The following is a 25,845-nucleotide window of genomic DNA, read 5'->3' on the forward strand; positions in this document are numbered from 1 at the left end:
GACCTCCCCGTCCGGGGTTCTCTGCTATCTACCCGTCGATCGCCTTCCACCACCCCCCTTCTAGATGCAGCAGGTCGGGCGGGCGACTTGGGACCGCCAAATGGCCGCCACAACCCACCTCAACGTCCGCGATGCGAGTAGCACCCAGCCCCTGCTCGGTGCTGACGAGTACGATGCCTATTCGTGGGTGCTGCTTGAGGACCATCCGTTGCGCTCTCATCCCACGGAATGTTGTCCCGGTGTACTTTGGGTACTTCGGAAATGCTGTGCCGCAGTGACCAAGAGATGGAGTGATCGCGCGCTTACTCTGATCTGTCTGTTCTTGATGTTCTTGTACGTCTTCTACCAGCTGCCGATTGGCATGCGATTAGGGCTTACTAACTCACTTCTAGAGTGGCGATTCAATTTCTCTCGCTCTTGCCATACGGCGTCTCCTATCTTTTCCTACACGAGCAGTACAAAGCACAATCGGGATTTATTCATTGGCCTGTGGAGTTTGAAGGCCAGCCAGCTGCTTGTATATCCTATAACCCACGAGCCCATGCAGATTCCATTCAGTACTCCCTTGCGGCGGGCTGTACTGGAGTCAAGGCCGATATCTGGCTACAGGACGATGACCTTCTTGTAGGCTCTTCATGGTCGAGCCTCAGGAACGAGTCCACGCTGCGCAAGGTGTATCTGGAGCCACTATTGAACCACTTTGATGCTATGAGCTTATCTAAAGCTCAGCCTGACCACGACTCCATGGTCGCGACAGGACTGTTTGGACAGGATTCAATACAATTCAAATTGTACTTGGAGATCCGGTCCTCTGCAGACAACGTGTGGCCTCGTCTCTTATCTGAACTGGCGCTTCTCAGCGAACGTGGGTATCTTACCCACCGAAACGGGACGCAGGTTGTCCCAGGGCCTATTACAGTTGTTCTGACAGGTCGAGAGCAAGTGGACCTTGATGGTCTTTCCATCGACCATGAGAGCGTCTTTATCTTCTTGGATGAATCAGTCGTAACAGAAATCGAAGAGTCTGCTGCTGTCCAGACCTCGACGGAAGACGAAATGGAATTTTCTGACCAGAGCTTACCGGGGACCTTTCCTCGCTCCGACGAAGATCCATCTCTGATCAAGGCGCTCCAAATGTACAGTGCCTCCGTCAACTTTGCCGAGATCATCGGATCGCCTCATCGCGGGCGATTTTCTCGACAGCAGATCGAAAGGATTCAGAGTCAAGTGCAAACCGCGCATCAAAAGGGGTTGCTGGCTCGGTACGAAGGCATACCGTGCCACTCGGAAGGGATGCGCCGCATTATCTGGCGTATCTTGGTGAACGAGGGGGCCGATCTCATTGAGGTGGACTGGACAGGGTGTGCTAGCCGGGGCTGGCGGCGATTCTTCAGCATCGGGTCGCGGGGGACCGTTCCGGCCGCCAGCCACCCGCTGCATCCTCCCAGGACATGGGGCAAGTAATTGTGTCCCGTGAGGCTGAAATTTTCTATGATAATGATTAGTGCTTTTAATGCAAATGATACCCAGTACTGCACATTAGATCTGTTCCGTCAGTAAATGCTCCAGACCAAGTAGTGTGCCAGGCAAGTCTGTTACATGGTGTGGTCAGAGTGGCGATGACACCGACCACATGAACGAAGTGAAAGAAGGGGTATGCAAGGGGAGCTTGACTTTAAATCATCAGTAATGTGGGGAATGCCATCGATCTCATAGTACATGCCTTGGCAGGTATCTAAGCATTACAATCATCCAGAGCCAAGATTGACTGGATGATTGATGAAGCCGAAGAATGTACGCTGACACGTCCGAGGGGTGTGGACTAGTAGCAGTTATGGTATACTATGCTACCCATTCTGCATATAGATATCCTTATCTTAAGTATCCCGTAGTACTCTGTAATTACTACGAGTGTATAGTGACTTGGAAATCCCCCGACCTCCTTTGTTCTCATTAGTACTACCATTTTCTTTTTCTCAACCTACAACCCTCTAAATGCGACAACAGTGTATGAGATCCGATCGAAAAAAAATTAATAGTATAACTAGATACGTTACTTGATAGTGCTGACCGAGGAATAAGAAAGGAGGGTCACATCGGTCAGGATCGGCAGGTTCAGACATTGCAGGGTGGGGAAAAAAGAGGCACTTCTTGCTGTCATTAGTCATGGCTGCTGCTGCTGCTGCTGCTGCTGCTTGCTGCGCCTGTACTCCATGCTTGATACTTTCAGGGTGCCAATCCATCCTGCAGGTCGCAGCAGCAGCAGCATGCCTTTCGGGCTGCACGGGTGTACAAGTATAGTGCTACTATACTTGGTATATTGTGTGTCGCTAGCCGGGTTGAGGCGGAGGGAACGAAAAACACTAGCCAGTCATTGTTGTAGGGATAGTAATACTTTTAGTTACTAGTTCCCCTTTTCCCCTTATCTCTAAAAATTGTTTTCAATTTGTCTGTGTTATGCTGGAGGTCGCCTTCATACTTGAATGTCCGTGAGGAATTCTGCACATCTGGGGGAGAATAATAATAATAAAATGTGAGTGTATTTTTTTGTTACCCACCCGCCTAAGTAGATTATCCACTGGAAGGACGCATGACACGTCGCCGGGCTGCATGGCATGGATGCCAACGGGCAGCGATCGGGTGGAGAGGGGGGGGGGAGTGGCCAGGTTGAAGGATTGGGCATCGTTAGTAAGTAGTAAGTAATTGAAAGAGTTGTAACCGTGATGTATCGAACACTAATAAAAATAATGGAGGAAATTGTTCAGATAGGAAGAAGTATGTTGGAAGTCCCAAGGAATTAATTGTAAGGAGGGATCCACCCAGGTTTCCCCGCTTTCCCACGACGGCCCCATCGGGCCAACTTGGATTTGCAGCCTCTCCGACACACTCAAGTCGAGAGCTCGTCCTTTTCTGCTTTCTGCTTCGTCTGATTGAAATCGATCCGACTAGCAGCTCTTTTGCATGCGCTTGATTGGCCTGAAAGCCCTCCGATGTGTCCTCACAGGGAACTCTTGCGCCGTTTCCCTGGCTCCGTCGCTCACCGTTTTTCCCTAATTCTCTTCCTTTCCCGTTCCCTCGCTCTCTCGCTCTCTCTTCCTCTCTCTCTCCACTCGTCTTTTCCTCTTTCTCTCCCTCCCCTTCTCCTGCTTTTCGCTGCGTGCTTCCATCCTTTCTCTCCTCCCTCCATCCACAAAGCTTTCGGAGCTGCTTCTAGTTCCATTTCTCATATCCATTCCTCCATCCCCTTCCTCCACTTGCCCTCTATATCCTCCCCTCCCCTTATCACCGGTTGAATTGAAACGGCTACCAGATCCGACTGAAGATCTCCGTGTTCTGTTTTTCTTCTTCCTTCCCCACTCTCCCGTTCGGGGTCGATTAAACTCAACTTTTACCGCCATTTCGCGACCTTACCTTAACTGACTGACTGACTGACAACCATCCGCGCCCGAACCCCAACCCAATTCTTTCCTTCCCCCCAGTCAATCAATCAAAAACGTTCATGCTGCCAGCAATCCCCATTCGTCCCAATCCACCCCTCCCCTGAAGATGATGATGGATTTTCAGAAACACCATCCTCATCATCCATACCATACGCACCCGTCCATGTTGGGCGTCGTCGCCCACGACCCTCGTGCTGCGCCCCCCGCGCCGCCAGCTCGCGCCTACGGGCCTCCACCACCATCACACCCTTCCTCACCACGCATGTTTTATGACCATTTCCATCGCCGCGAGCCCGAGATGCCTCGATCCGGTATCACCCCAACCTACAGTTACCCGCCCTCCTCGGTCCCTACCTCCGTGCCCCCCGTCTCATACGCCCATGAGAACGCCTATGCGGCATATCGAACAGAGAGCAATGGGTATCACACATCAGCAGCGAGCCATGTCTCGCTGAAAGAGCAGAGTCTTCCCGGGGGCAATCGAGAGCCTGAACATCGTCCAGACCCTCATTACCCGGTTAGTCACATCAACAAGCCCGAACGTCGGGTGGTATATCGTGAAGGTAGGCAACTTGCATTTTCTTTGGATATGATATCGCTTCAAGTTATGTTAAATTGCCCGATAACCCCCAAATAATCCTCTGCTACGGTGCAGTTCTCTCCTTTTTTTGGGTCTTTTGTTTTCTTATATTCTATCCATGTTGGGATGTGACTACGAGCCCGGTATGCGGGAGTGTCAGACCATAATCGCGTCGCGATGACCGGACCACTGGGGGCATGACTAGAAGCAAGTAAGATGCGAGAAGGAGCAGAAGCTGTCCGAACTGGGGGGATGCAAAGAAGAAGAAAAAACTCCTCTGATCGGAGTCTAGCCATCTGCGAGGGTGCAGTGTGGCGCGGCTGCAGCATTTGTTTATCCGTACTACAATCCCAGCGTCACTGCCAGATTCCGACAAGGAACCCAAACTTTGTGCCCGGCAGTGCGAGCCAATCAGGGGCGGTGCAGTCGGCGCGTCTGTGGCGCCTGATCGACTTCCAGCCCAGGAAGCCTCGGGAGCGCTATACCCGATCCGGGCTAGCTTGGGATGCCAGGGCATCGCTTCCCAAGTGGGACTAGCGTCGGACATGAGCTCGTCCAGGCCCAGAGTCACGGGTTCTGCCCCAGTTCGGAACTCGCTTTGCTTGTCGCGCGCCATTCTTTCTTCCTTCGCCGCCCATCAGCTGCTGCCATCGTCATCTTCCTCCCTCCTTCACTCCCATCTCCCTTCCCTCTCTTTTCGCCCCCTCGGGCTTTCTTTTCCCCCCTGCCGCTTGCTTACCTTTCCTGTTCCTACTATCCTCCCGGTTGAACTCTTATCTGTCCCTTTCCTGATTGTCGCGGTCCTTTATAGCTCCCTTCTCCCCCTTTGCATGCGACATGAATCCTCCCCCGTCGCATGACCAGGGTCGCCGGAGGTCCTTGGGCAGCAGTGGCAGTCCCGCGTTCCCTGGTGAGTCGCAGATCGTTGGACTCGCGCAATAATTCCCTGATGTCCATGCTATCTTGCTTGCTGCAACCACACTTGTTCTCTCTTGCAGTGTATCTGTTGTTTATGCTGATCGGACATATTGGCTAACTCCGACTTTTCCCTTATCATAGGTGTCCAAGAGCAGTCCGCTGCGCCGCCATTAGGGCCGCGACGTATGCCTCCTCCCTCACCACCCCAACACTATCCCTCCAGAGGCCAAACGGGAAATGCTCCGTCCCTGTCCACTCCCTTCTTGTCGCGTGAGCCTCCCAGCAACCCGGCTCATCACCGTCCAGGGAGCAGCATGTCGATATCGTCCATGCTAGGCTCGGACGCTGACCGACCAGGCCGGGATGTAGGCTCTTCGTCCATCTTTTCGCGTCTTCCAGTCTCGTCCGCCCCGTACGGGAACGCCCACCCACCGTCGGCCCCCGGTGCCATGTCCCCGCCGACCGCGCCAGCGCGTCCGTCTCCGCTCGAATACCCAGGTTTCCGACGCTCCCAGACACCCGAAAAGACCTTTGCGAAGAACCAGCCGTCACGTCCATACCGATCCGGCTCCGGCGGTGTTCCCCAGCCCATGACAGAACAGGCTAAATTCGGTGGCTTGTCCCGCGGCCCGCCATCGTCGCAGTATCCCGACAAGCCCAGCTCCACCCATCCCTCGCCCCAAATATCGTCCGCCGAAGCCCCGTATAACGAACCACGCCGCTTAAGTTTCAGCGGACCTGCCCCTCGTCCCAACAGCCAGCCGCAGCACCTCGAACCGCCGCCTCGCACCACTGGATATAGTCCGCTGTCACGGCCTGCCGCCGTGGCCGGGCCCGGAGAGGGTCCATTTGCCAGTGCGCATCAGCGAGCGGCATCATATATGGGCCATGAGGCCCAGCATCACCGATACGGAGGCCTGTATGCGGAACGACACGCGGAGGAACAGGCCCATCGTGAACGAGAACGTGCGATGGCGCACGAGGCTGAAACCAAGGCCGCGTCTCACCCTCCATCGCGGTACGGGCCGCCTTACGGGGACCGGGAGGCTGCAGCGCATCGCCAACAAGGCGCGTCTGCCTGGGACTTGGGCCGGTCCCAGCCCCCGTCGCCTGAGACGAAACGGTTTTCCGTCCCGGAGGCGGGCGCCGGTTTTGGCTTTGGCGCTATTCAGAGCTACACCAAGTCTTTGGGCTCCCAGCTCGGAGGGTCACGACAGCCCTCGCTTTCCGTCCATCCCCCTCCCAATCAGCCGCCCCCTCCGTCACACGATCAGCCATACCTCAGCAAACTGCAGACCGAGACTCGCGCCTTTCCGCCCACCTCGTCCGCTGGCCCACCCTCGGCAGTTCACTCCGCGTCGTCGGATGACCAGCGACGCAAAGGAAGTGATGAACTCATGGCGCATCGTAACCTTCTCGGGGTTGGATTGGATGCGAAGCGAGGGGGGCGCGCATCGCCGCTGCCCCAAGCGGTGCAGGGTGCCCAGGCTCAGATCCTGGGTCCCGCGGGCGAGGCCGGAATCAAGAATGAGCTTGGCCGAGTTTTCTCCGGGATTGGAAGTGGTGTGGGAGGGGTTACTGCTACCACTGGTGGCAGTGGTCCTTCGACTCCCATGGCCCCGAGCCCGTTCAAACGCGACAGTGCGGCTGGTCGGTCCAGTAATGGGGAGACAGATGATCCCAAGATTGCTCGACCTAGCTCAGCGAATGGGAAGCGATCGAGAAAGTCGCGCGACGAGGATGGTCGCGCCGAGAGCGAGGCGGCCGCCCTGGGTGCCCGCGGTCGACGGAGCCGACATCTCCATCACCACCATCATCAGTACGTTATTCCTTATTCTTCAGGTTTGCAGTACCCATGCTAATGTGCACAGCCATCATCATCATCGCCATAAGCCAGAAGAAGAAGCTGCCGCTGCTGCTGCTGCCGCTCTTGGCTCTAGCCGTCCCCTGTCTTCGGTAAATTTCTTCCATCGAACGGCCACCCCCGGGGAAGGCAGCGCATCGGCTGCAGCCCAGGCTCTTGGACATCACCACCACCATCACCATCATCACCACCATCATGCTCCCCGACCGGCCGGAAATACGGCCGTCACACCTATGCGCGAGCCTCGCACGGTGGTTACTATCGAACCACTCCTGTCAAGCGTCGCCCATCTCCCTCGACACCACTTGGGCTCGACCTTGTATGCGCCCCGGATCGGCGCACCCACTGAGAAGGCAACCTTGGAGAGTGCCAAGTTCGGTTACACGACTACACCTCTTCCATTGCCTCGCTTTGAAGGCAAGGAGAACTGCACGTTTACGATTCGTGTGCCGCGTTTCCGCATCGACACCAGCCATCGCGAGGAGATCTGCGCGCGTCGCGCCCTCTGGGGCACGGGCGTGTATACGGACGACTCGGACCCTGTTGCGGCGGCAATCCACTCTGGCTTTATTCGCGGTGCTTGGGGTGAGGACGTGGATGTAGATCTACTGGACCTGGAAATCAGGGACACGTATCAGCATGCACCTAAAACGGCGCAAGATGTTGGAGCGGAAGATGGCGAGCGACCCCGGGTGCCGCCAGTGCCACCAAACAACAAGGATCTGCATATTACGCTGCTGATTCTCCCCCGGCTGGAGCGATACGACTCCAGCGTGTTGTTCGGATTGAAGTCGCGAGCCTGGGAGGGCTCGCATGACGGCATGAGCTTCAAGGTGCAGCGAGTCGAGTGGGTAGATGAAGGTGTCGGGCGTGGTGAGGAGCGTAGTGGCGAGGCGCGGCGCAAACGCCTGCGCAATCTGATGCAGACCGGACGGATCTGCACAGGACCGGGAGTGATCAAATTGGAGCAGCTGCGAAACGGGGTGCAAATTCCCCGACGGAAGCCGCTGGAGGGACAAGAGTCGATGCAGGTGTCTTGACTTGGTGCGAATTCTCGAAATTCATTGTTACGACTGCAGTAAGACTGTATCTGCAGCTGACGGCGTTGGAATTTTCTATGTATTAGCGAGGCGTGGCGAACTGAAACTCTTTAATCTACGGATATTGGCTTAATCAAGTTAATTCGAATGCCCTTTGATCGATGCATCCATTAATACTATCTATTCCCAGAACCAGCAAAAGGTTGAAGAAGACAATCCCCTTCCCCCATAAACACCCTCCAAAGCCACTCCCCCTTTAACAAAAACCCCACATCGGCCCTACTCCCTCCAATCCCACCATCACCAGTAGTACTATAATTCTTCACCGCATCCTCCTCATTCCTCCTCACCACATCCTCCACCCTTCCCTTAAACATCCGCATCAACACCTCACACCGCTCACAAAGCAACAACCCGCATCCAACACCCATTGCTTGAGGCTCAGTGATTTCCTCCAGATAAACATCCCTACTCTGCAATCTCGCACATCCATAAAACGCAGGATGCGGACACAGAGAACACCAGGGGTTAGTAGTAGTAGTAGTGGTGGTAGGTTGTAGTGAACATGCTGAGGACAGAAAAGATGATGATGAAGAAGCGAGGTTTTTATACGCGGTTTCGAAGTCGAATGTGTTGGGGTCGTAGCCTTTTAGTGGGAGGATTTTGTGGGTTGTTGGTGATGAGATGGATTGAGATGTTGATTTCGATTCTGATGTAGAAGAAGATTCAGAAGATGGTGCTAGTGATGATGTTGATAATGTGGGTGTGTGTGTACCGCAAAGCATTATCCGCAATCGTTCCAATGCACATGTCACGCATATGCGTGTTATAATACTAGTAGTAGTAGATAATTGCGGATGTAGTTCCATGTAATCTCCTAGTTTATTCCCCCGGGGCAGGATCGGTAAGACGGAGATTGTTCGCGGGGGTTGGTACTGTCCGAAGAGGCTGTAGGGGAGGGAGGGGCAGAAGGAGCAGGTTTGGGATGTTGGGGTTAGGGTTATGGGGTGGGTGAGGGAGGTGGTTATTGTTGTTATGGTTTGGATTATTGAAGGATGGGTTTCTGGGGGTGGTGTAGTTGATGGTGATGTATAGGGATTGGGGACTGTAGGTATGGGTTGGGTGGGCATGGGTTCACAGATGATAGTGTCTTGGATGCATTGTTCGCATGGGTACTTCATTGTCCCTGTGTCTGGTTCTTGATCATTCAGGAGATGTGTACTGGTTATGGAACATGACCTCCCTTTTTCGATGCATGGCTTGCACGCTGATGATGGTATTGACATTCCTTCAACTATATCCTCATCCCCCATAATCTTAGTTCTCTTTTCGTCAACTATCGGATCGTTATCATCATCCTGATACATCCCCAACGTATCCAGAAAAGCCTTCCCGGCTTCACTCTCCATGTTGATCTTGATCTTCACAATGAGACTCAAGTTCCCGTTCTCTGTCTTGGCTCGCTTCGCTGGCTTCTTGCGTCTTAGGTACGCTCGCTCGATTCGCGGATCGTAGTCGTCGTCGTCGGTGCTGTCGTCTTCGTCGCGCCAGGAGGTGAGTATGGTAGTTGGAGTGGTGACTGGTGGAGGGCGTTTGCGGAGGGAGTATTCCCGCGTGGGAGGGGTAGTTGTGGGCTTCTTTTTGGTGGTGGTGGTTTGTTGTGTGAGGCGCCGTTTGGATTTCGGTTTGAGAAAGAGGCGCTTTGCGAGGGCGAGGCGGGTGAGGAGCTGTTGGAGGGTTGGAGGATTTAGCGGGGTTGGGGGGGACATTGTGGTGGTGTTGTGTTTGGTAGTGGTGGTGGGTTGTAGGTGTTGGAAATGGGAGGGGAGGAAGGGTATAGGGTATGGTGGTAGGGCTGGGGATGGAGTGAGGTGAGGATACTGGGCTGGTGGTTGGTGGGTATAGGTTGTGGGTGTGGGTGCTCAGATGTGACTATGGAGTGAGGTTATATCAATCCCTACTATTAAAGACATGCTGCTTACTAGTGGTTATACTTACTTCTCTGGTCAACTTTTTCAATAATCAATGTAGAAGTCGTTGACAAGGAACCTGGGTATCAATCAAGTACTCTCACATCTCCCTCGCAGATACTCTAATATCTCACAGCCAGTATAACAGTAACATCTGACCAACACATAGAAAAGACTCTTCCAAAAGCGAATCACTCAAATCCAACCCTAATCGAACTGACAAATCCGCTAAATCAAAACCAAGACAAACACATATCAGCAAGTCATTCATCTCCCCTCAAGCAACTCAAACACTCGGTCTGTTCCATCCCAATCATCAGTCATCCACACAGTCACCCCTAAGCATCGTCTTGGTTACATCGTACTAAAGATAGGCACGCTATCACACCATCAGCAACGGTTTCTATTTCATCGGTTAGTCACACAAAAAGGGTATATACTCACTACAAGGCCCAATAGAAAATCCCAAACATTATAAAGCCTACAGACGCAAAACCGATGATGTACATAAAGAGCATGAAACAGATCCCACAGCATTCCGCGGCTCCTTGAATGCTTGTTAGCATGATCTTTTTTGCATAACTCAATATCAGGAGGGCTTCTTACCAAATGATTCGGTAGGTCTCGTTTCCAATGCCTTTGTTTGCTCCTGAGCCGTTGTCTGGCCCTGTGTACTTCCCGGCCAGGGAGTGTCACAAGGCTGAGTCGGTGCAGTGGTATACGTCGACAAGGGAATGTTTTCCGTGGATGGGCTCTGGTTGTTGGCTTCTAGATCGATGATCTGGGAGGAGTAATGGGTGACTTGGCCGTCTGTGTACTTCATTTTGTTGGGAGTATAAGGTGAGTTCGAGGTGGTTGTTTAGTATATTGAGGGTTAGATGTGTTTGTGGTTGATGTGGATAAAGTAGTGGGTTTGATGGGTTAGAGAGTATCATGGTAAAGGAAAAGAGAGGAAAGGAATGTAGATTAGTGATGAGGAATAGGAGATCCCGTTGTGATGATGCCATAGTATGTCATGACAGGGTGAAGCTGTTGCTGGTGAGTCAGATGTGTCGCGATTGTGATGTAGATGACTTTGACATTTGGCGATGCGGGTTGTCACTATAAATAGAGAAGCGCTTTATCTCAGGCTTCCAAGATATAAGTTGTGATATTATAATGGTTTGGATCTAATACAACTCTAGGATATTCTGTCTCCTTGTTTGATATGTTAGCTGTGAAACAAGTGATGGCAAGGCTGTAGTGTTACAGACCTTATTGCTATGATACAGAAACTACGATATTCATTGCACTTTAACAGATACATATAGCGCTGAGATATATATCCTCGATAATCCTTTTATTTGCAGAACCTACGAGCACTGATACATTAGCTTGAGAAACTCGATTGACGAAGCTGCAGTCGAGGCTGCGAACTCAACCCAACATGTACAAAGGTATCCTCGAACTACTGGTAGATAAAGCCGAACACAAGTCAAACCCAAAGATGCAGGCTGTAAATCATTTATATTTATTTTCAGGATTATAATTCTATCTTCTATACCACATACCACATTGCCTTGTGGATAGGTATAAAAGTCTGCAGGAAAACCCTCATGGGGACGAAAACCTACAGAAATCCCTACTACACTAGATAAATAGCATCCCCATATATAATAACATCCAATCAGGCCCTTAATATGTTTCACCCATCTCCGAGAATCAATCAACTCCTCGACTGCTGTCTGTGTTGTCGGGTAACTCCGTTTCTGCACAGCAGTTAGCTTACTACGCTGCTACTATGTAAGGATTTATATACTCACATAACCGACGACGTTGGCGCATCTTCTCCTTTCTCTCTAGCTCAGCAGAGACGATCTGCCATCCGGTGTAGATTTGATGCCTGTTGTATATTAGCCAGCTGTTTATTATAGGAGTCAGCTGAGCTTACCAAGTCTCAAGGACTGCCACGACGTCGATGCCATCGCGGGTAATATATTGGCCTCTGCGAGGTATACCGAGGTCGACTGGCTCGATATCGTTGGTGGCGATGTTGTTATCAGTTTTATTGTCGTCATTGCCGATGTTGTTTTTGTTGTTGGTGGCGTTCGTAGTAGTGGTGGCGGAGATTTTATTATTGTAATAGTTGTTGTTAGGGCTCTTATCGGCCATGTTGAAAGTCTTATTGTTCATATTGTTGTAGCTGTCTTTGGCGATCTTATTGTCGCTTTTGTTGGTATTATTATTCACGTTGTTGATATTCCTGCCATTACTGGCTGCAGTAGTAGTGATCTTCTTATTAGAAGACTTAGAAATGGATGACATTTTCACAATATCGGAGGAGTTCTTGTTGGTAATATTCCTCTTCTTGGAGGACTTGAAGATAGAGGAGAAGGTAGAAGAGAAGGAAGGCATGGTGGTTGGTAGGAGATGATTAATAGGAATGTAAGGTTGCGTAGTTTGTTGGCTGAAATGATAAAGTAAAAGTCGAAGCCAAGGTTCGATCAGGAATAAATATTAATAAAGAGTGTGTCGGTGAGAATGTTGTAGTAAAGTCGAGTTGAGTGTGGAATAGTATAAACGAGGTGGTTGTCGAAGGAGAAGTTCTGGAGCAAACTCACTGAAATTCGGACGAGCTTTATAGTTGACAGATTTTTCTGTAGAGCTCATTGTGACCACTCGACGGGTATAGAAATTTTGGAATCATGATAGTTGTGATTTTGACGTCTTTTGCGGTTTTGGAGGGGAATCACGGCGGGGTGATGCTATACATGATTTCATGGTGACTGGTATACATTGTGGGCGAACACGGGAACAGTAGAAGAACTCCGCATGTATGCTAGGAAGGATTTAGGGAAACTCAAGCTAGCATGTTCAGGACATAGTAGCTCGGTTCATCGAAATGACAGATTGAGTGGATGGGATTTGACGAGACCATTATATATAGTAGTACCAAGAAACCGGGGACCGTTGTCCGAGCGGGCAGGATCTAGCTCGAAGAAATACTAAATGGAATGAATGGGAGGTCTAAAGACGAGCCTAGAAGCTTAAACCGTAGCGGCTTGTAATAGTCATCAGGTGCGAGGTATCATCCGACACAAGTTCCATGGATTGCAGCGTAATACTAATTGGTATCTGATAAAGACTTGGATTGAATCGAGCCTATTTATAGATAAGCCTACAATGCAGGGCATTAGTGTATTTTTACATCTCAGCTTTAGTAACGGCTGAGGTTCCTATTAGAAGGTAGTGGTAGTACATACTGGATCATCGTATATCTCATCGGAAAGGTCTGTGTAAGCCCCCATATAGTCACTCTTGATGTAGAATGTGTTTCGTTGTCGCGGCAAGACAAGTGGAATTGAGCTCCACAAGCCTAATATCTCTCATACCCATCATCATAATCTTGATCGTGACCATCAACATACTCATCATCCCTATCGTCCATATCGTCCGAAAAATAGGCATCATCTGGGGTAGCGGCAGTATGGGTCTCATGTGTGCTCCATCCCGAGTAATCATCATCATCATCATCTTGTCGCATGCCCGTTAGCCTAGACCGGGATTTCATTTGCGACGGATGGGGCCGTGGTTGAAGCCGGCCATTCTCCTTCGGCGGTATCGCTAGATTCCTTGGCCGATGTTTTGGTTGTAGACCTGGATCCTCGGGAAGTTGATGATCTAGTCGTGGGGCACCTGGGTGTCGAGGCCGCTGCGCCAGACCTTGGCCACTGTAGCCACGCCTAGATTGATGAGGCCGTGGCGGATCGTATCTCTGCTGTGAGGCACGAGGTGCAGGGGCATAAATCGGACGCCGAGTTCTCGGCAGCTGAGGACGGTAGTCAGGTCTGTGGTACATGTTGGGATCATGGTCATCTGCTCGAAGGCCATTGTCCCTAGCATGGTCCATATCAGTACAGGCGATGGCATCGTAGAGGTAGTCATCAAATTTTTCAATGGTCTTGGCGACAAGAACGAACTGCCGATAGTTCAGTGTATGTGTTGCCAGGGGACCGTTGCTAGCCTTCTTGATAATCGGTTCGGCATCCTCGTCCCATTGGTCCTGTGAGATTCTCCCCATTTCGTAATGTGCAAGCGAGTACGCTATCTGGAATGCGTTTCGGATCTGCCTACCATTCCATCTCTCGTTCTGCTCATGGGTGTCGTAGTGCCATTTTGCATAGTCCATGATGGACTCACCATCGATTGCCAGCGCCGGTTCTCTGAGGGCGCTGGATTGACCATCATCTTGCAGCTTTTGCTTTGCCTCTTGGATTTCATTCAGTTTTCGGATGTTGACATCGAAGATTGCCAGGGTCTGACTCTTGTCCAGCGGTGGGTAGTATAGGCTGACGTGGATGCGGGATTTGAAAGCTTCATCTAACGTTCCAACCCGATTAGTGGTGAGGAAGAGAATGCCACTGTAGTACTCTAGGACTCGAAGAAATACTAGAGAAAGTTTAGTATGTTCTGGGAGGGTGTTAGGATGAAAGCAACTGGATTCTTACCTGAGACGAGGGCATTCCGCTCTAAATCACTCACCTCTCGGCGAGACAAGAAGACGTCAGCCTCATCAAGTAACAAAACACATTCCCAAAGATGAGCCAGGCGAAAAATTTCCTTGAGAGAGGCGTCGACTTCTTTCGGGGTAAAGCCAAGATCACCGCATGTGATGACAAAGAGAGGCTTGTTGTTGGATTGAGCAACAGCCTCAGCTGTGGCTGTTTTGCCCACACCAGGAACGCCATGTAGGAGAATGACCAACCCCGAGCCCTTCCCTCGAATGAGGTCCTGATTCAAGCTGAGATTATGCCGCTGCTTCTGCATTTCTTGCTTCGCAAAATGCGTTCCTACCAGTGACCTGACCATGTGCTTGTGATCCGGGTCGATCTTCAGATCTTTGAAGACGTTCTGAGGTGCGGGATCCTTCTTCTTTAGGCCGCCAATATCGAGCATAACGAACTTGCGCTCCCGGAACACATACGCGACGACGCGGCGTGGAAGGAGTGCGAGGTCGTCTCCCTCAAGCTGTGGCACACTTCCCGCTCCCCATGCCCTGAGAAATGTGTCCTCTTTTAGAAGGCGCTTTTTCAGCCACTCGGCGAACCATTCGCCTGGCTGTGTAATCTCCGCAATCTCCCCGAGAAGTTTCGATCGCGAACCATTCAGCCAATACTGGATGGAGATATCATCATCTCCTACCGGCCAGTCAGGGTCATCAGATACGGTTAAACCGTCAAACGATGGTGAACTCAGAGAAGACTCTGCCTTGTATCCCTCGAGGAAGTCAATTATCACATCGCCGTCGATGTGCTCGGAGGCTATTCGAGGTTCCGAGTCAGGATCCGCGGTTGGTCCATGGACGAGCGTCCATCCGTCGTAGTAGAGATGCCTCTCTCTCACGACATTTTGAAATTGTGATCCCTGGTCTTGAAGGCTCTTCTTCATCCCCTCAAAATCCTTCGCGAAACGCATCGGATAGACTTCGAGGGTCGTAATGTCTCTCTCCCCAGCATAATCAGGGATTTTGAACTCGTGTTGAACCGGTCCATATGAGGACCCGTTGTAGTCGATGTGATAGACAGAGAGTGACAATCCCCTTTCGGGATTTACTCGCGTGTCATCGAGGTAGTAATCATCGAACCGTGTCAGTGCCATGGTATAGAGCCTCCAGGCACTTTGGTACATCTTGACATTGGCAGACTTGGCTATCTGCGATGTCTGCGAGAATTCTGACCTGGGGGGCACATAGAGAAGCTCGCCGGGTTGGAATAACATCCAGAGGTCGAGAAAGCGAACTTTACGTTGACTGGTTCCGGCAGCGCGGTTCCAGAGCGGCACGATCTCTGCTTCCACAAATTTGATATATCGCCGAACATGCCTGAGTCCAGTGACCGAGTCCACAATTTGTCCGGCAACGGCCTCTTCAGGATCTATGGATCCTGAATCGTCACCAGCAATTGATTCATCATCCGTGTCGCCGTCCAAGTCTTCTGGGGCCTTTGCTTGTTCGATCTCAGTGTTGGCCTTGGTCTCGGCCCTCGTAGCGGCTCCTCGATCCCCGTCTACCTGCGCTTCGAGTTTGGCCCACTTTGCCTCGAGAATTCCCAGACACTCCTTCATCAGAGGCAGGTAGTAGTAGAATGCTCGGAAGGGTGGAAAGAATACACGCGGTTTGTTGATTGCCCAGTAATCACCATGTCCAGTCAAGCGCGAGAGCAGAAGAAGAATCGGTGGCGATTGGATCCGAACGCGCTGGATCCAGCTCGACTCAGCATCTGCGATCGATTTGGACAACCTGCCTTTCAATTTCTTCGGATATTTCAGTCGCGTGTTCTTTTCTTTCATAACCTCGTGATCGATTTGCGGGAGGCCTCGTAGGACTTGGATTATCTCTAAGCCTGCGCTTGGGGAATAACAGTTCTTGAAATGTTCGAAATCAACCCATTTGACGTCGATGACCTTTGGCGTTTTCTGTAGCGTATCTTCCCACGACTCTTCTTCGTTTTCGGACTCGGCCGTACTATCATCTCCGTTTGGTGAAGCGGCCATTGTGTCGGCCGGTGTGTCATCTTTGCCCGAGTCGACAGCGATATCCACAGGGCTCGTCATGTGGGAAGGACTTTCCTCCGAACTTCTGGCCTCGGTGCCGGTGGATTTGACGACGGCTGGCGGCACAATGTCACTGTCTGGATTGGCCCTGATTGTAGCTGGACAAGAGGACCGTTTTGCTTAAAACTGTCTATAAGGCTTGTAGACGACTGATCCACCAGCAGTTTTGTCAATTTGCAACAGCAAGAAGCTGGCTGGCAGCTGTCTGAAACTTATGAATGGATTCTCCTTAGCGGATCGTAGGGATGGTGGGATCGTAGAATTGGCCCAACTTTTAGTAGTTGAAAAGAATGGAGAAGCAGCCGCATGTTGGCTGTCATGCTGAACCAGGATCCCCCGAATAAAGGTTATCTCTTGAAGATGGCTTGTGGAGCCCCTAAGAAACCGACTTTGATTGAAAACACGGCTCCTCTCGATGATCGGCGCACCTCACTTGCGGTCAAAACCACATAGCGTTCTCAGAATGGGCTAAGCTGAACAGCTGAACCTGTCGCACCGGATTGACGTGTTGGTGATCAACAAGCTAAATCGTGGAGCTGACAGGACCATACTCGTTCCGGATGGAGCTGCGTGATCAACGCAGAGAGCATGCTCCACAGTGCTCGCTTTCGGGCTGCCAGCCCAATTATATCATTTAACGCCGCGATAAGCGGGACGAACAACGAGGCTGTGTTCATAGAGTCTAGCCGATACCTTTAATATGTAGATCGAGCGGTTCAGTTTGTCTTCTGACAATGCCATTGTGTTGACATCCCTCAAGTAAACGCAGGGCTGTTTCTCCTTCCTCGGTACTGGACGAGCTATCTCAAGTCTCATCCCACCATTATCACCTACCAGTCATCAGGGAGTCAGCATCCCATTCGGTCCAGTCCTCCATCTATGTGTGGTCAAACAAAATGGACTTGAACTGGGAAAGTCCCAGCAGAAGAGAGGTCGCGACAACTGCTACGTTCATCGACTCAGAAGCTCACAAGACTCATGACGGGTTTGGAGGGTCGTCCAAGCTCGACCTGGAACGAGGGGAGTATGTGAAGTTTCGGCCTTACTTGTAAGCTGCATTCGATTCTTGCTGTGTCAACCTGAGGCATTTCCAGATGTGTATCTAATAAAAGCAATCAGACAGTTGGAAAGGGCTTTGAAGATCTACATAGACACCGTCCTGGGCATCCGTGTCCAGGGGGATAGCTGGGATGGCTTGTGCGAGAAAATAAATGGCATAGAAGATCGATACCGCAATCGTAAGGAAAGTCTTTGGCATTTGATATGGTACAAGATGGGCGACTATAGTAGTATGCTCGACGGGTGGGTCGCCCTCATACCAGACGCGTATGGGCTTACTGTAGTCAAAACTGGTCTTGCAGTGGTGTTCAAGGTTCGTCTCACATGTTCTATGTATATCCTCTTCAGTCTTGTACAAGGTCTGGGACTCACTTTGCTAGCTTGCTGAACACTCAGCAGAGAAACGCAACAAAATCTTCAAGACGTTCGCGGAATTGCGAAATGCCCTCATGCGAGCGGATCCAACACGAACGAGCTTTCGAGCCAACAAGGAAGTCGCAGTTTGCGCGGAACATCTCTATCAGACCGTTGTGGATTCTATCGAGGACATGATACTATTGACCTCGCAGGAGAAATCCACATGTAAGTGACAACCATACATCATTCCCTGGAATGTCAAAGTTGCTGATCATGGCTAAGGGCGAAGGCTCATTCCTAAGTTCAAGCATAAGACACCTGCACCCGATCCTGATACAATTTTGCAAAATGTAGTAGATCACACCAAGGATTTCGAGCGGGCTGTTGGCATGGCTCGAGACCAGGTCATCGAGAGCACAGCAGTGGTGTCTCAGGATACCAACATGAGAACTACTATGATCCAGTGGGAGGTGAGCTCCACGAAGAACAACACGGAGATCCTAAGGTCAGATATCGAGAAGAGTGGTGTGAGGCTTGAGAGTGTGGGCTGCGAGGTGGGCGAGGTGCATGGCTTGGTGTCTCAAATCAGCACTGGCATGGAGCACATGACCACGGAAACCACGGGCCTGAAGAAGGGAATCGATGAAAACACAACCTTCATGAAGAGAGAAAGTGAGAATAGCGAAAGAAGACACCAAGAGTTATGCAACTTCATCATCGGGCAAATTGAGGCGAAGAGCAAGATCGCCAAGCGAGAGAGCGCCCTGGAAGACGGCTCGCTAAGTCTAAAGAACCAACTCATGACGCTCCTTCTCGAGGGTAAAAGTATGTGAAGACTAGTATGGACCTGGGTGAAAAAGATCACCCGAGCCACCTGTCTAGCTGACATATATTCTTACAGAGAAAGATGCCAAGATCGCCATGCTGAAAGAACAACTCAGTCAGAAACGGAAACGCGGTGCAGTGGTCAGCATGAATCGTTTCTGTGAGATTATAGTCCAGCCCAGCTCTACTGAAGACAAGCCACTCGATATAAAACGCATGTTCCAGCACCCAAACGAAGACTTCAGACGAGCCCTCGTGCACAAGAGTAGGTTCAATGCAGCCACTCAAGGCCAAGTCCAATCGCTGCTGCGACATGAACGGTTACACCGATGGGTAACCCACCATCACCCCGATTTGATTCTCGTCGACGCGAACATCAATTCATCCGGCCTGTCAAAGGTTTCCGCAATATCAGTATTTTGCGCCACCTTGGTCTCTAGCATGATCGAAGTGCATCCTGACGACGTGGTTGTCCAATTTTTCTGTGGATTACATACCGCTCCCCTGGATCCCTGGCACGGGCCGAACGGTCTAGTCCGTTCGATTATCATGCAACTCTTGATGAAACTGGTCAAGATGAATATCCTAGATTTGAAGTTCATCAACAATCGGGACTACCTGAGAGACCTCGAGGAGCACGACTTAAACGCACTCTGCGACACACTCTACTCGCTTGTGCCTCAGTTCCCAGCCGACACGAGAGTGTACTGCATCATTGACTCCATTTCTTGGTTCGACAAAGACAAGACTTTTGCAGAACTAGCCACTGTAATGGAATGGTTGCAATGCATGGTGGAGGATCGGTCACTGATTCCTATATTCAAGATAATGCTGACAAACCCGATGAAAAGCAACAGGAGAATGAAGGAGCTACCGGTGTTCAAGGAGAACCCGTCTAGAATTGTCACTCTGTCTTCGAGGAACCTGATACCCATGGGAATATCTAACAGAGCGATAGAGCGTCAACTTTCCAGATCCCCGTCTCCGTCACCACTCACACCCAAGAAGGGGGTGTCTAGAACTGCAAGACCAGAAAGTTATGATGATGATTATGATGAATGGTAGCAACCTATGTGATGATGGCGGGCTGAGAATTCATGACTGTATGCTTCACTTGGATGACATGAAAGATGGAAGGGCATATATGCTCTAACGCTGTTTCTTGGCTTCCTCTCCTGAGAATCACACGCTATGTTGTGATTACGTAGTGGCGTCTGGAACTGCTGCCTCACCACGATAGCATAGGGAGCCGATGCGGCATGACTGTCGAAAGTGTCTTTCTAGGAACAAGCACAATGTAGACCGATGCGGTAAATTAATCTTTCTGTAGCTAAAGTACACAGTATGAAGTACAACGCCAGACACCCCATGATAAGTCCTTAAAAAATGCACCATCCCTCTGCCAGCCAGACCCATCCAATCAAAAGAACTGCGCTACTAAAGGGTATTGATCGTCAGAAGAACGTTAACTAAGCCAGCGCTGAAGGCCAGCAGAAACAACATAAATATAGAAAAAAAGCCAAGATCAGCTCTGGAAGCTGTACATGCGCACTTCGCAATCCTCGCTTCCAGTAGCAAATCGACTGTCACCAAGACCAATGCAGGTGACAGGGCCAGAGTGGCCGGTGAACGTACGCTCGCACTTTCCGGTTCGCGGATCCCAGATCTTGATCATCCGGTCCTCAGCCCCAGAAACAATACGCAGGGTATCCGCTGCCAAAGCCCAGACACCCTCCAAATGGCCGAAGAACGTACGCAGGCACCGGCCGGTGCTGGTCTCCCACAGACGGATTGTCGAGTCCAAAGCGCTAGTAACAATGTAGCGCGGCGGTGCTGTCCGACCAGACTCGAAAGAAGGGCCAAATGGTGAATTCTGCGAGATAACTGCATTCGACTCGAGGCCAAGGGTGGCCTGGAGAGATGCCGGCTCGGTGTCACCGGAGACAGTGCTGAGGTTGTCGTTCTCACATTCCACATCATGCTCTTCGAATTCGAATTCCCGGGGAAGAGGGACAACCTGTTGAACTTGTCCCACATGGCCATGGAACGTCCGGATGCAGGACTTGGTATCCAAATCCCAAAGCCGAACCGTGCAGTCGTCCGACGCCGAGAACACCGTGCGAGAGGCTGTGTCAACCCGGACCGCGTTGACCCAGTCCGTGTGTCCGCGTAAGAGGCAAGTTGACTTGTCCTCAAAATTCCAGATCTTCACAGTCTTATCAACAGATGCGGATGCGAGGATGGTAGCGTCGAAGTGCAGCCCGATTACTCCGCCACGATGACCAGTATACGTGGAAATGCAATCGCCGGTGCGCCAGTTCCAGACTTTGACGCTGCCATCCATACTACCGCTGATTAACTTCGTGTCATCAAACTGCAGGCATCGGATACCCGATTCGTGTCCCCGAAGCGTGCGAATTTCCTGGCCCATTTCGGTATCCCAGATCTTGATCGTCGCATCGTAAGATCCGGTTGCCAGGATGTTGTCCTCAAATTGCAAGCACATCACGCCATTTGTGTGGCCCTTGAAGATTCTGATCGAACAGCGTCCGTACTTCCAGTTCGTGCCCACCTTGAAACGATCCTTGTAGACTTCCTTCCAAGGTCTGTACCGGGTTTTGAAATAATCTTCGCTTCCTTCTGGGCGCATCGCGAGCGACTGGCAGTGGCGTTTGACGACGGCAGTCTCTTCCTCGCTTGGCTCAGGCTTTCGTTTACCAGTACTAGTACCAATGCTGCTGTCGGCGACAGGCGAAGAACCCTCAATGAGCGCAGGAGTCTCTTTCGGAGACGGGCTGTTGACATCCCAGGTCGTGGCGCGAAGCTCAATCTCGCGCTTCGATTCACGAAGCCTCTTCCGATCCAGAAGAGGAAGTCCCCAGCCACATTTCTTGCACTTGCGATGAATATGTTGCTCGCACATGCGATGCCAGACCACATCGTCGTCGGCCAGCGCCCTCCAACGTCGCGAAACCTGTGCGGCTTTACAAAGAGAAGTGGTGTCCAGGTAGCACAGTATTTTAAAAGAGATCTCCGGAGGAAGAGCGGCAATGAAGTCGATTCGGATGAGGTCACGGACGGTGGTGGAAATGAACGAGAGTTGAGGGAAGCAGCATTGAGCCATGATTCCCTGGAGTATGAGTTTTCGGTGCTTGGCTGGGGCGGCTGAGAAGAGCGACCAGACATGCGCAATGCCCTGCTGATCACTCTGAGGGAGCGACTCCAATTCCTAGGCCCCCGTTAGTCCACGATCATGGATGCAAATATTTTTTGCGGTGTCCTTCGGACGAAAATGGTAGAGGACATACCCGTTGCAATTTGTCCATTGTCGGTTCGTCGGCCTGCCGGCGACACTTGCGGTCTGGTCGATGTCGATAGCAATAGCGGGAGTTTGCGCTGCTCAAGGCGGCAGGTTCTCTATTTTGCGATCCGAGGGGGGCGTATTGGTCGGGAACGTGCTTTGCGAGGAAAGGGGCGACACTTTTGCCCACGAGCTTGGCCGAAGTTGCTGTTACGTTGTTGCGATTGTGGGGCTTCAGCTGGCTATTGTCGGCATCAGCATCGATCTCCTCCGCGGACTCAGCGTGACCACCGAAGATCGACGTGAAGGCCGGAGGCGAGGATATGGCGTTCTCCTCCTGAGACCGTGTGCTTTCCATCTTGCTGAATGAAGAACTGTGGTGGATTCTCCCACGCGACGGCAGTCCGAAGTTGTGCCACTGGAACCGCAGCGCCGCTACTCGCCCGCTAGCGTGGCCTCGGCTACTGTAACCAGCGAGCTAGAAGCGCAGTCGTGGATAGCACCAGGCTGTATGGCTCCAAGATATACTATTTCTGCGACGGATTCTGGCGCAGAAATAAAGAGAAAGAAGGTGGTGATGAAGTAGTTGACCGGTGAGGACCCTGAGGAGGAGAGGGGGGGTTGTTCGAGTAAAGTTGAGTAAGTTGCCAATGACCGGGGCGGAGGACGGAGAAGGGTGGACGGGAAGCGGGAGACGGTCGCAAGTGGTGCAGGGCGATTAAAGGCTGTTAGTACAGAGTAGGTAGATAGACCGATAACAAGAAACGATAGGAGCTTGATCTGGACCAGCCAATCTCAAGAAAAGTGACCAGACAACCCTGGGGAAGGACTATAAATATAAGTGCTGAACAGAAGAATTCCAGAAGAATAACGAAGGAAAAAAGACGTGATCACGCAAAGGCTGATGATGGACTCGTGCTGCCAGTCTCGATTGGGTCCAATCACGTGCGAGCGATGGCGCCATCGCCGCCTCCCGTCGCAACATCTCTCGCCTTTCACTAAGCGCTACTAAGCAGTACCGCTGCTGCTGGTGCTTCTCTCCAGCGATCATTCCCCCGAACTATTGCTATCTGGCCGCTGTCGCCATCGCCGGGGTCAATTGCGGATCCCCGACTTTGACTCAGATCCTCCAGACGATCGGCTAACTAGCTAGTCTGCTAGTGAGGGAGCTGCAGTCGAGCTGGTCCTCGAGCCGAACTCCCATGGGCTCTCCGAGACGCTAAGGTCGCCTGCCTGAACTCCATCCATCCCGTCCTCTATCGTCACCTCCCTCTCCAATCCCGCATTCTCAGGCCTCTGGTCTTTCTGACCCCTGCTGCGAGGCGCAATTGCTCCGCTCAGGTATTTTTGGGTCCTATTCTAGCGTCGACTTTCTGGATTGGAATTACTCCCATAGCTCGTACAATATCGCGCTTCTCACTGACGAAGCGTTGGGTATCAACCACCAGCCCTCAGACCAGTCCTGGGCACGACAACCCCCCCCTCTTGCCTTCCATCCTGCTTCTTCTGCAGGCTTCCTTGTTTGCTACTGCAGGCGGTACGACAGGAAGCACGGTCGACGGAGACTTACACAGGTGTTACCTTACTAGGTCTTGTTGACCAGTCATCTGCAAACTCACCGCCAGATCCTTCTTTTTCCAGCAGAGCCATGTCGATCGCACATGAAACCGAGAACTGACGAAATCAAGGACCTGAAAATTTTCTGATTCCATTATTGTTACAACCCCATGAGGTGATTGTGCACTAGATTTATGACTTCTTACGACATAGCTACTGTAACGTTGCCCCGAAACTTACTCCTTCCGGCCGTTGAACGGCTCTGCCCTGAACCACTATACTCTGCTGCTTTATCGGGCATTATTGGGCCATTCTGTCAGGCTATCACGCCAGCATTCCTCCTTTCGCTATAATTTCCAATCAGCGCCAATTACGCCGACCCCTTTTCCGAAATGTCAGCATCAGGGTCATTATCGGCCGGCAGCGATGCGTCTGGCCCCGATTCGCCAGCTGGAGACCAGGGCAACGCATTGCCTCAGTTGGATTCTCTCATTTCCCACCTGGTAGCAGCAAAACGGTCCCTGTCATCCATCAATCACGTGTGGCGTGCCAATGAGATTGTAACTTCCGCTCGCTCTGCACTGGAAGAGAGTGTCGTGATTTCCGCACGGACTGGCTTTCTCCGACGCGGGCTTAACAATCAACTGCGGCTTCTTTACAGTGTCCGCTCTGAAGTCGAAGAAGTGTCTCTCAGGGGCCGGTCGGAGTTCGCTAGTGTCTTGAAGAGCCTGGACACTGCTGATGCCCGATTGAGAAAGACGCTTGACTCCTTACGGGATACAATCGTTCACTCTTCATTTCGTCCTGACGGCGAAGAACCCAGAAGCTTACATGACTTTGTGGATGAACGTGGGGTTGAGGAGCTTCGTGCGGCTCTGAAGAGCTCAATTGATCGCACCAATGAGGCGCAGGCGGAACTGGATACTTCCAACTCCGCATTCGATGATGAACTCCAGTCCATCAAGCAAGCTCTGGGCAATTACCGAGAAGCTACCAAGTTAGCTTCCTCGTCCTCATCGTCGTCATCCGCATCTAATTCGAGCCTGCCGTCATTGTCATCAATGCCACCCATGTTACAGTCATTGGAGATGCATGCGCAGGAAATGGCCAATCTGCTAGAGTCCTTAGTTCAGCATTTCGATCTTTGTGTAACTGCTGTAAAACATACGGAAGGCGGTGGAGCTGCCGCACGATCCATTACCGGGGATATGCCCGCTGCCGTCACCGTCAGTGGCCGTGGAGTACCGAACATTGAGCAAGGCATTCATGACAATCTAAACGCCCCACTTGATCCTCTGAGCGAGTCTGACTACCAGGAGATGGTGAATGTCTTGATCAAGGATGCAGCAGAGGCCGAAGACGTGGTCATGGAAATTCAGGATCGCATTGGCGACATGGAGTCAATACTTGAGAACGTCTTGTCTCAACGTGATGTTCTTCTCTCCATCTACAATGCTACTACTGGCGTCTTCCGACATCTGTCGTCTCTTGCAACTGCGCGTCTACCGGGTTATATTGCTCAGGCACACAGCTTCACTCGTGTATGGGGTGAAGAACATGATCGTATCAACGGTGGGCTAGCAGACCTGTCCGACCTCAACACCCTTTACGACGGGTTTTTAGAAGCCTATGATGGCTTGATTCTGGAAGTGGCACGCCGACGGCACGTACGACAGCGTGTGGAAAAGGTGCTTCGAGAAACGAAACACAAATTGGATCAGCTGTACGAAGAGGATGTCAATGCCCGCGAAACGTTCCGAGTCGAGCAAGGGGACTATTTACCATCCGACATTTGGCCTGGTATCGGTCGCGAGCCGATGCGAATAGAATTCCGCCGCATATCTGGGGGTAACCTCAAGGGAGTCTCTCCCGAACAGCCGGATGCACAAGACCAGCCAGCTGTTGAAGCAAATGAGCCCCAGCCAGCGCCCTCTGAAAGCACAGAGGAGGGAGAAGTTATTCCACATCTCCCCAAATCACTGGTTGAAGAGGCTCTCCATCGCCTCAAGGCGAGGAATAGACAAGCCATGTAGTCTTTTGTGGGATCTGAGAGCTCGTCAATCCCATGATTGCCACTTGGGATTGTCAAATGGTTATTTCTTGGCAGTCATGAAACATAGTAGATGACCTAGATGATGAACACACATTCAGGCTTTGTCCTATCCGATTTCAGCCATGCCTCTTGCCAGTAAGATGGTCAACTATACGTTAGACACATACTCCAGCGTATCATAGCGACTCGCTCAGGACGTAAGTGCTACCGTGTATTTCCATTCGGCAGTTGGCAATGGATTGGAATGAAGATCAAAGAGAGCTCTGATAGGTCGTCCAATCAATCATGTA

At 51.4% G+C, this 25,845-nt stretch overlaps 10 protein-coding genes across 10 annotated transcripts; 5 read left to right on the forward strand and 5 right to left on the reverse strand.

Moving 5' to 3' along the window:
• Positions 1-64: 64 nt before the first annotated feature.
• Positions 65-1,464, forward strand: BO88DRAFT_421089 (uncharacterized protein; the record flags this gene model as incomplete). The annotated part of the gene is made up of 2 exons (XM_025708483.1): positions 65-333; positions 393-1,464. 2 exons carry the CDS (start codon positions 65-67, stop codon positions 1,462-1,464), a joined length of 1,341 nt encoding a protein of 446 aa, XP_025568515.1.
• A 1,956-nt stretch (positions 1,465-3,420) lies between these two features.
• BO88DRAFT_20935 (uncharacterized protein) lies at positions 3,421-5,043 on the forward strand. The gene is made up of 2 exons (XM_025701913.1): positions 3,421-4,003; positions 4,832-5,043. Exons 1-2 carry the CDS (start codon positions 3,547-3,549, stop codon positions 4,960-4,962), a joined length of 588 nt encoding a protein of 195 aa, XP_025568516.1. The 5' UTR covers positions 3,421-3,546; the 3' UTR covers positions 4,963-5,043.
• BO88DRAFT_20945 (Rxt3-domain-containing protein) lies at positions 4,841-7,909 on the forward strand. Its single transcript, XM_025701915.1, has 2 exons — positions 4,841-6,757; positions 6,810-7,909. Exons 1-2 carry the CDS (start codon positions 5,124-5,126, stop codon positions 7,840-7,842), a joined length of 2,667 nt encoding a protein of 888 aa, XP_025568517.1. The 5' UTR covers positions 4,841-5,123; the 3' UTR covers positions 7,843-7,909.
• A 109-nt stretch (positions 7,910-8,018) lies between these two features.
• On the reverse strand, positions 8,019-9,611 carry BO88DRAFT_327724 (putative C6 finger domain protein; the record flags this gene model as incomplete). The annotated part of the gene is made up of 1 exon (XM_025702522.1): positions 8,019-9,611. One exon carries the CDS (start codon positions 9,609-9,611, stop codon positions 8,019-8,021), a length of 1,593 nt encoding a protein of 530 aa, XP_025568518.1.
• Positions 9,612-10,194: 583 nt separating this feature from the next.
• BO88DRAFT_448530 (uncharacterized protein) lies at positions 10,195-10,635 on the reverse strand (the record flags this gene model as incomplete). Its single annotated transcript, XM_025710437.1, has 3 exons — positions 10,195-10,215; positions 10,298-10,359; positions 10,419-10,635. 3 exons carry the CDS (start codon positions 10,633-10,635, stop codon positions 10,195-10,197), a joined length of 300 nt encoding a protein of 99 aa, XP_025568519.1.
• Positions 10,636-11,299: 664 nt separating this feature from the next.
• BO88DRAFT_20994 (uncharacterized protein) lies at positions 11,300-12,241 on the reverse strand. Its single transcript, XM_025701919.1, has 3 exons — positions 11,743-12,241; positions 11,615-11,694; positions 11,300-11,560 (listed from the first exon to the last, which is right to left on the reverse strand). Coding segments are annotated over exons 1-3 (546 nt in total). The 5' UTR covers positions 12,207-12,241; the 3' UTR covers positions 11,300-11,558.
• Positions 12,242-13,472: 1,231 nt separating this feature from the next.
• BO88DRAFT_329213 (ATP-binding protein) lies at positions 13,473-15,266 on the reverse strand (the record flags this gene model as incomplete). The annotated part of the gene is made up of 3 exons (XM_025702590.1): positions 13,473-13,564; positions 13,629-14,240; positions 14,300-15,266. The coding sequence occupies 3 exons, from the start codon at positions 15,264-15,266 to the stop codon at positions 13,473-13,475; spliced, it is 1,671 nt and encodes a 556-aa protein (XP_025568521.1).
• A 2,033-nt stretch (positions 15,267-17,299) lies between these two features.
• BO88DRAFT_378276 (uncharacterized protein) lies at positions 17,300-19,709 on the forward strand (the record flags this gene model as incomplete). Its single annotated transcript, XM_025704437.1, has 6 exons — positions 17,300-17,451; positions 17,535-17,775; positions 17,843-18,044; positions 18,102-18,341; positions 18,489-18,638; positions 18,784-19,709. 6 exons carry the CDS (start codon positions 17,300-17,302, stop codon positions 19,707-19,709), a joined length of 1,911 nt encoding a protein of 636 aa, XP_025568522.1.
• Positions 19,710-20,169: 460 nt separating this feature from the next.
• BO88DRAFT_327388 (F-box/WD repeat-containing protein) lies at positions 20,170-22,303 on the reverse strand (the record flags this gene model as incomplete). Its single annotated transcript, XM_025702508.1, has 2 exons — positions 20,170-21,873; positions 21,953-22,303. 2 exons carry the CDS (start codon positions 22,301-22,303, stop codon positions 20,170-20,172), a joined length of 2,055 nt encoding a protein of 684 aa, XP_025568523.1.
• A 1,193-nt stretch (positions 22,304-23,496) lies between these two features.
• BO88DRAFT_21017 (autophagy-related protein 17) lies at positions 23,497-25,760 on the forward strand. Its single transcript, XM_025701921.1, has one exon. The coding sequence runs from the start codon at positions 23,895-23,897 to the stop codon at positions 25,533-25,535; it is 1,641 nt and encodes a 546-aa protein (XP_025568524.1). The 5' UTR covers positions 23,497-23,894; the 3' UTR covers positions 25,536-25,760.
• Positions 25,761-25,845: the final 85 nt, after the last annotated feature.

Source organism: Aspergillus vadensis, assembly GCF_003184925.1.
Source record: "Aspergillus vadensis CBS 113365 unplaced genomic scaffold BO88scaffold_1, whole genome shotgun sequence".
Classification (NCBI taxonomy): Eukaryota; Fungi; Ascomycota; class Eurotiomycetes; order Eurotiales; family Aspergillaceae; genus Aspergillus; species Aspergillus vadensis.